Here is a 9,349-nt window from a genome sequence, read left to right as displayed (position 1 = left end):
TTCATCAACCAACCAAAGTCACAGCTACCAACGAATTGTTTTCTTAAAAATCTCTCACACAAACAGATAATGAGATTGAATTCTTTGTTTTTCTCATTTACTGCTCCTCTCCTAATCATCAACGTTCCAAGCACAAACTTAATGAAGATGGCAATATTTTAAACGTTCACATCAGACTTCAGAGAGAGAGAGAGAGAAATGTATTTTTTTTAAATGAAAATGTGGGTCTCCTGATTTCATTGACCAACCTTGTGGAAATCTTCTCCCATCCATTCCCCACCTCTTCTTTGGCTAGTGTTAAATGAGTTTTGATTTGATGGTGCTCACCATGAGATCAAGGAGAGGGAGAGATATATATGGGAGGAAGAGTCGCTGGGTTTTGATTTCCTTGCATCAAAATCCAAAGGTACGCCCCAAGAAACCACTCGGATTCGCTACTCGTTTCGTCTCCTCCTTCCCCCGCTCTTTCCTCTTGCTGAGAAAAGTCAGACGAACCCGGCAATTCCCTGGTCAACCCAACCTAATGAAGCATTCCTCGCAGCCAGAATTCTATCACAGTACAACTCTATTTCTAGTCCTACATTGGTTGGGACTCTAATAGTTTCTAACGTGGGTTTTCTGTTTTCATCGAATAAAAGGTAGCTTTCTTCTAAATTTTTAAAGGAAAAAGGCCAAAGGAAGCAGCAATCTCTATTTTTTTCTTGGTGGGTAGTCGTTAATTTTTTTGAGGGGTGAGTGAGGGTCGTATGATAAGCAAGAGGCTGTGTTTTTAGGAAGGCATTAGAGGAAGCATCAGCAGATTCCTTTCCCCTTTGGTTGTTGGTGTTGTAAATTTGAAGAGATGGGTGGCAGAGATAGGAGGAGAAGGGTCAGATTTAGCAAGATCTACACCTATGCTTGCGGCAAATCGTCTCTGAGGAGCGACCAAGCAGAGGTGGGAGGGCCGGGTTTCTCCAGAGTGGTGATCTGTAATGATCCTAACTGTTTCGAAGCCGGACCCCGCAATTATGCTACCAATTATGTGTCCACCACCAAGTATACGATGGCTACATTCATACCCAAGTCCTTATTTGAGCAATTCAGGAGGGTGGCAAACATTTACTTTCTTCTCGCTGCCTGTTTGGCGTTCACTCCACTGTCTCCTTACACGGGTATCAGTGCTCTGCTACCTCTGGTCTTTGTCATTGGGGTCACCATGGCTAAAGAAGCCATAGAAGATTGGAGAAGATTCAAACAGGTGAGTGTTATAGCCTAATTTTGTTATTGTCGATTTATTTTTCGCTTTGTCCTCCACAGTCTAACGCATCCCACCACCACCACCACCACCTCTCTCTCTTTGCGCTTTTATAATTGATGATGGTTTTGTCCAATTTTTCTGAAGATATTTATTTTCGATAGGTTAGCTAGACAATTTTAGTTAGTGAATATCGCTTGCTGCCGGATAATTTAGGTATAATATGATTCGGTTAATTTATTGTATAGAGTTTCACTGAAACAACTGCGTCAGATATTAAATTGCACAAGGTTGGGTTTTATGTGATAAAATAGGCATGATGGGGATATAATATCTGCTATGCAATTTATTAGGCAGAAAATAATACTAATTTTGGTACATCGCTGGTCATCTTTTTCTTCCTTTTCATTTTTACTGAATTAGAAACAAGGCTCCCTCAAACATTTCAAAACTTTCAGGAGCTATTATATCAATAATGATATGCCCTTTGATCCTTTTTTATTTTAACAGGCATGCCGTTTTGATCTTTAAGATTTGCAGAATTTGCAAAAGAAAAAAAAATCATGGCATTCATAAACAACTTTAATGCCAGGAAGTCCCTGCTGGGGCGTGATTTCTTATGACAACTTCCTCTTTCATGTTCTGCTTTCCTTTTTTTACTTTAATTCAAAAAAAAAAACTTTAATGCCTGGAAGTGTTGCATTGCAGGATGTTGAGGTCAATAATCGGAAGGTAAAAGTGCACCTAGGAGATGGAAGTTTTGACTATACCGAATGGAAGAATTTGAAGGTTGGAGATGTTGTGAAAGTGGAGAAGGGTGACTTCTTTCCTGCTGATCTCCTATTGCTTTCATCAAGTTATGATGATGCAATCTGTTATGTAGAGACAATGAATCTTGATGGCGAGACAAATTTGAAGTTGAAGCAAGCACTAGATGTGACTTCTAGCTTACATGATGAATCTAATTTCCAGCAGTTCAAGGCAACGATCAAATGTGAAGACCCAAATGCAAACTTGTATTCTTTTGTGGGAAGCATGCTTTATGGAGATGAGCAGTACCCTCTTTCACCCCAGCAAATTCTTCTTAGGGATTCAAAACTCCGTAACACTGACTATATATATGGTGTCGTCATCTTCACTGGACATGACACTAAGGTTATTCAGAATTCTACTGAACCACCTTCCAAGAGGAGTAAAATCGAAAGGAAAATGGACAAAATTATTTATTTTCTATTTTCCATGTTAGTTGTGATCTCTGCTATTGGATCTATCTTCTTTGGCATCTGGACCAAACAGGATCTCAAGAATGGCAGGATGAAGAGATGGTATCTCAGACCAGATGATGCCACTGTATATTTTAATCCAGAAAAGGCAACCCTAGCAGCTATTTTACATTTCTTGACAGCTTTGATGTTGTACAGCTACTTCATTCCCATATCCCTCTATGTTTCCATAGAATTTGTTAAAGTTCTCCAAATCATTTTCATCAACCGAGACCAGAAAATGTACTGTGAAGAGTATGATAGGCCTGCACATGCTCGAACGTCAAATCTGAATGAAGAACTTGGTCAAGTTGACACTGTGCTCTCGGATAAGACAGGTACCCTGACATGCAACTCAATGGAGTTCTTGAAGTGCACCATAGCTGGTGTTGCTTATGGCCATGGCATAACAGAGGTTGAAAGAGCTATGGCTAAAAGGATAGGATCACCCCTTGCCCCCGAGCTATCATCATCAGACACTGGAGATGACAGCGTGGATGAAAAATCACCAGTTAAAGGCTTCAATTTCAAGGATGAACGCATTATGAATGGCAGTTGGGTCAATGAACCACATTCAGATGTCATTCAGAAGTTCTTTCGTGTATTGGCCATCTGCCAAACTGCTATTCCTGAAGTGGATGAAGAGTCTGGCAAGATTACATATGAAGCTGAATCACCAGATGAGGCCGCCTTTGTGATTGCAGCAAGAGAGTTGGGTTTTGAATTTTTTAACAGGATGCAGACAAGCATCTCATTGCATGAGTTGGATCCAATATCTGAAAAGAAAGTTGAAAGGTCAGAACTGAACTGCCTGATTTTCTTCTTCGGGTTTGCATCCTTTGTTGCATCCTTATCTGTGTTGTTGCTGTTCAAGTTGTCCTAAGCTCTGATCAAAATTTTATTCTGTAGGTCATATGAACTTTTGAATGTTATAGAGTTCAACAGCTCTCGGAAGCGAATGTCTGTGATCGTTAAAAATGATGAAAATAAGATACTTCTGCTCTCTAAGGGTGCCGACAGGTTTGTGACACAAAACTCATGAAAACTAGTTATGATTTAGTCATAGTTGATTCACACTATCTTATGTGAAAATGTTTTTCTGTTTACATCTTCATGGGCAGTGTCATGTTTGAAAGGCTTGCAAAAGCAGGGCGGGAGTTTGAGGAGAAAACAAGGGAACATATCAATGAGTATGCTGATGCTGGCTTGAGAACTCTCGTACTTGCATATCGCGAACTTGATGAAGAGGAGTATAAGAAATTTACTGAGGAGTTTATTCAAGCTAAGAATTCAGTAAGTGCAGATCGAGATGAGAAGATTGATGAAGTGGCTGATAAAATTGAGAGGGATTTGATTCTTCTTGGTGCAACTGCTGTTGAAGACAAACTGCAGAAGGGGGTCAGTAACAGACTTTGAGAAATGCATAAGTATGGTTTTTATCTTTCATTTTTGGCACTTATTTTCTTTCAATTTTATTACAGGTTCCTGAATGTATTGACAAGCTAGCGCAAGCAGGGATAAAAATATGGGTTCTGACTGGAGACAAGATGGAAACTGCAATCAATATTGGGTACGTTTTTTATAGCAAAAATCATAAAGGACTTTACTGAAATTTATGAATGACTTGGTTTCTTATAACTACATAGATACGTTTTCTGACTTGAGGAGCATTTGCAGCTTTGCATGTAGCCTTCTCAGGCAAGGAATGGAGCAGATAATCATCACCTTGGATACACCAGAAATCAAAATGTTGGAGAAACAGGGAGACAAAGATGCAATTGTAAAGGTAAAGACAAAATATTTCCATCATGATCTTGGAAACTTTTGTTATCAAACTATTCCATCATTAATATCATAATATGTTCATTTTTCTCCAAAAAAGTTTAGTTATTTTATTATATTTTCAGATTATAAGTGAAATATTTTCAAGATTTCAAACCATTCTTGAATCAGTATGGTTAAACTGGCGCCTCTTTGGATATAGAGTTGTATGCATGCTGGTCAAATTTAACTGATGAGTACAGACTGCACAAACTGGTTGTTGTTTCAGTGATCTTATTAGAGCCACGAATGTATTGTGTGACCGTAAGCAATCATGGTGTAATTACATAAAAATCTTGAAAGAACCTATACAGAAATTGCAAAATATTTAGGAGAAAGGTAGCTGTCAAGGCACGGACATGATGGATAACCTAAGATTGTCTCTGTTAAACCAGTGCTTCCCATAAGTAGAGGCTCGGTACCAGACTAAGATTCAAACACTTTTGTAAAAAAGGAAATACACAGCACAGTTACAATCACCAATCTGGGACTAACCTTATGCATAGAATATTATAATGAAGAAAAGCAGACACATAACATAAATAGCAAAATAAGATAAGCGATTAAAACAGAGTTGTTTTGCTGCTCCTATTAAAACCTTTTATGGACTGCTGGTCGAGATGATTTGGGTTGATGTCCATGTTCTGAATTGATTCCTAGCTCTAAACATTGATCTAAAGCATTACTTTTAGTATCCATGATGATTGTCGATCAAGTTTTTCTAACTTGTTTTAGATGCAATAATAGTCGGACAGTGCAAGTGAAGTCTTGTCATATGTTCATGGCTTCCTATAGAAAAGCATTTGTTGAGTTCTGTTGGGGGAGCATGTGACAGTTTGGGCATATACCCTACCGCTGGGATTTGTGCTGCAAACTGAAAGCTTCCTATTTATGACAGCAGTTTGCAGAAATTCAAGTTGACCTGTGTGGCGTTTGTATTCTGTTTTTAGCTGCTCTATTTGGCTTACTCATGCAAAAATGTGACCGTGAGTTTGTCTATTTCCTTTTTTTGTTTTGGCATGTTATGCAACTCCCTTGATGTTTTGTAGTTCTGTTGTCATGTAGCTTCTAAATTGTCAATTTGGATGACTTTGTCAGGCATCGAAGGCGAGTGTAGTCCAACAGATAATTGCAGGAAAATCTCAATTGGTTTCAATGGCTGAAAGCACAGATACTTTTGCATTGATAATTGATGGAAAGTCATTGGCCTTTGCCCTTGAAGAAGACGTAAAAATCAATTTTTTGGAGCTGGCAATAGGCTGTGCATCAGTTATTTGCTGCCGTTCATCCCCCAAACAGAAAGCACTTGTTAGTGGTTTTTCTCAACTCAATAAATCATACTATATCGAATTACCACATGCCAGTCGGAAACCTAAAGTGTGTGTAAATTATTCAGGTAACAAGGCTGGTAAAAGAAGTAACTGGAAAGACAACATTAGCAATAGGTGATGGAGCTAATGACGTGGGCATGCTCCAAGAAGCAGACATTGGAGTTGGAATTAGTGGTGTTGAGGGAATGCAGGTAGTCTATACTATCTTTTTTTGTCCAGATTCCAATGCTTTAAATCCAGGCTTTAAATATCTACTCTTTCTATCTTTCCTTTCATCAAGTACCGTATTTCCTTCCTTAAACCTAGCTGTCCTTATTAGTTTCTTTTTCCTGTTTTTTCTCTCTTTTCATTCTTTAATCACATGAGCTACTTGAAAATACCAGGCAGTGATGTCCAGTGATGTAGCTATTGCTCAGTTCCGTTTTCTAGAGCGTTTACTACTGGTCCATGGACATTGGTGTTACAGGAGAATCTCTTCAATGGTACATCCATTTGCAGAACTAAACTGCTAAAGCTTCCTATGCCCTTGAGTTTCTGTAATAATATATTGTATCTGATGCTTTGCAGATATGCTACTTCTTCTATAAGAATATGGCATTCGGTTTCACACTTTTCCTGTATGAGGCTTATGCATCATTCTCAGGTCAAGCTGCCTATCATGACTGGTATATGTCATTATACAATGTCTTCTTCACATCACTTCCCGTGATTGCCTTGGGTGTTTTTGACCAAGACGTTTCAGCTAGATTATGTCTCCAGGTGAGTCCATGACTCGAGCAATGGTTAAATTCAATTTTACTCAGTTTTGTGCGATATGTTACATGATTTGGATTCTTAGGAGAATCTATTATGAAAGGTATTCCTGGATAAAACACAAAGTATGATGATTCATTTGTATCCCATAACAGATGGTGAACATGAAGTTTGGTTAAAAAATGTGAGCTAACGCTAGTCGTATCAAAGTATCCATAGATACGAGTGATATATGACTCCATATTTGCTCCAAAAAATGCTTTCCTTGGCTTTCTTTTGTAGATGCTGCTTCCATATCTAGGATAACCTGGAATTATAAACAATTCTTGAAAGCTGGGATGCCAATACATTGTCAACTTTGCTATTAAATTGCACTGATCTTTGAACTCAGATCATAGTTCATCAAGAATTTGAGTATTATTATTTGAAAAAGTTCTCAGTTCTGATAAGAGTTGAATGATTTACTAGCAATGATAAGTTCATTTATCGCGTGTTGTTTTCACTGCAGTTTCCGCTATTATACCAACAAGGTGTCCAGAACGTTCTGTTCAGTTGGAAACGGATATTCAGCTGGATGTTCAATGGTGTTTACAGTTCCATTATTGTCTTCTTCTTCTCAACAAGTGCCTTGCAACTTCAGGCCTTTCGTAGAGGCGGTGAAGTTGCAGGCAAGGATATCCTTGGCACAACCATGTACACATGCGTAGTATGGATTGTGAACTGTCAAATGGCACTCGCAGTTAGCTACTTCACATGGGTACAGCATCTATTTATATGGGGGAGCATTGCAATATGGTATCTTTTCCTTCTGGCCTTCGGTTCAATGACACCGACAATATCTACTAATGCATACAAAGTTTTCATTGAAGCTTGTGGCACTGCCCCTTCCTTCTGGCTTCTTACCTTCTTTGTGGTCATCACAGCTCTCATCCCATATGTTACATATTCATCAATTCAGTTGAAATTCTTCCCAATGTACCATGAAGTGATCCAATGGATAAGATTGTATGGGAAGAATGACCCTGAATATTGTGCGATGGTGAGGTTGAGATCTTCTCGGGTAGACACGGTTGGTTTCAGTGCACGGCGACTAGCAAAAGACTCGCAAAAAGAAGTCCAAGAAATGATTGTTTGAAAATCAACTGTTGTAAATTACGTGCAATTTTTTGAGCCAAAATAATACATAAATTTGAGCAGCTATCCGGGTGACTGCTCTTCAGATTGTACATAACCCTGCCATTGGCCCTTGAAGTGATGGAATGAGAAGAAGCAGTGAAAGGGAACAAGCATAGCGGTTAGTTTCAGATGCTGTACATTAGTGAAGTAAATTTTTTATTTTTAAATTTTTTTCACCCCTTTTTTATTGGGTTGCATCTGTGTATCCAATGGGCGATAGCAATCCCTCCAGCTTGTAATTTTTTCTTTCTTTCAAATTAATCCATGATTTGACTTCAGGAGCATGGTGCATTTGGGGAAGAGCATCAAGAGGATCAAGGATAACAAATGTTTAGACCTGAAAGCTCTTAGAAAGGGGGGTCACAAGGGATGCCTTTCATGGGTTTGAAACTACTAACATCCCATCAACTTGGTGGCATTCACAAGTATGGGTGTCAATGGGTCGGGTTTTACCCAGATCCGACACGTACCAAACCCTATAGAGCCAGGGTTTGGTAATAAATGAGAAAGGTTGGATTAGAATCTGGGTCAGACCTTAAGGGTCAGATTAATATATGGATCCGGGTATGGTTTGTGAAATTTCATACTAGATCCAGGACACACGAGTTCCAACTAAGATCTGCAATTTTTCAATGTAAAAAAGATAAAAAATATTATTTTGTTCGGGTCTGGTCCATGTGGATCCGGATGTGGTTTTTCTTATTGTGGGTCCAATTGGACACAGGTCCAGACCCCGGTACCATCATCTCAAATTAGACATGGGTTTGTCTCCATTGGGGTCCAAACCAAACCGACCTGTTAACACCAAGGGCGAGCCACATTATGGGTAGGGTGGGCACCCGGAGCGCACATTAAAGGTGCCTCTGGTCAAGGCGGGCACCACTCGGGCCCATCCAAAGGCAAGGCATGATTGTGCCCGCACCCCAACCCCGACTCTTGACACCACCACCTCTTTCTCTCTCTCTCTAGCATCTCCTTGAAACACCACCAGACTCTAGCCATTCGCCATCCGGACACAGCTTTCGGCACACCGCATGTCCCACATAGGTCTCTCTCTCTCTCTCAAGTTCTTGACCAGGCCAGTGACCTGCATGCGCAAGGTCTCTCCAGCGCGGCAGACAACAAGACTTCGTCTCCGTGAGTTTTTTTTAGGGCTAGGGTTTTTGGTGATTTGTTTTAATTAACATTTCATTTAAGGTTTTTATTATGGTTTTTTCAATTAGCATATGAAATTATGATTGTTGTTTGTTAGGATTATGATTTAGGTTTTTAATTTGTTTTTTCTTAAATAGTTGCATTTCAATAATTAAGTTTTAGGGTTAATGTTTTTTTCTTTTTGTGGAGTTAGGTTTTAGGCCTATTTTCTTCAATTTTATTTTCCTATGTTAGTGTTTATACTGCATAGGATTTTCTTTTCCTAATATTCTATATGTAATGCAATTGATGCAGTGCATATGTCGATGATTCATTGCTTATGCTTTTCATCAAGATTGATCATTGTTGAAAATAATTGCATGATTCATGCTATTCTTTCAAATTTATTCCATAAATTAATATGGGCCAAACAGTTGTAGAGTCTGATCAGATTTAAAGAAATCATTTTTACTATATGTGGTTTTACTCAGAAGCTTCTTAGGTAGGTGAGAAGCTCGTTTCCCAAAAACTCACTTCAGAAGGGCGATGCTTCTCGCTTCCGAAACTTTATAGGAATCTCGATTCCCCTAGGCTTCCCACACACATGGTCTATGCTTCCTATATGCTTTTCTCACATT

General features: G+C 39.0%; 1 protein-coding gene across 2 annotated transcripts; it reads left to right on the top strand.

Moving 5' to 3' along the window:
• The first annotated feature begins 358 nt into the window (after positions 1-358).
• LOC149836827 (putative phospholipid-transporting ATPase 9) lies at positions 359-7,858 on the top strand. 2 transcript variants are annotated; one of them, XM_090005598.1, is made up of 11 exons: positions 359-1,237; positions 1,943-3,291; positions 3,406-3,516; positions 3,618-3,894; positions 3,978-4,066; positions 4,174-4,282; positions 5,416-5,625; positions 5,714-5,839; positions 6,032-6,130; positions 6,216-6,407; positions 6,910-7,858. In XM_090005598.1, the coding sequence occupies exons 1-11, from the start codon at positions 842-844 to the stop codon at positions 7,534-7,536; spliced, it is 3,585 nt and encodes a 1,194-aa protein (XP_089861724.1). In that variant the 5' UTR covers positions 359-841; the 3' UTR covers positions 7,537-7,858. The 2 variants fall into 2 exon arrangements, with proteins under 2 accessions (XP_089861724.1, XP_089861725.1); XM_090005599.1 differs by lacking the exon at positions 6,032-6,130 and having other exon boundaries at positions 360-1,237.
• Positions 7,859-9,349: the final 1,491 nt, after the last annotated feature.

This window comes from Nuphar pumila, chromosome 5 (genome assembly GCF_984573655.1).
Source record: "Nuphar pumila chromosome 5, dmNupPumi1.hap1.1, whole genome shotgun sequence".
Lineage (NCBI taxonomy): Eukaryota > Viridiplantae > Streptophyta > Magnoliopsida > Nymphaeales > Nymphaeaceae > Nuphar > Nuphar pumila.
This window is presented reverse-complemented; position numbering and strand designations above follow the sequence as displayed.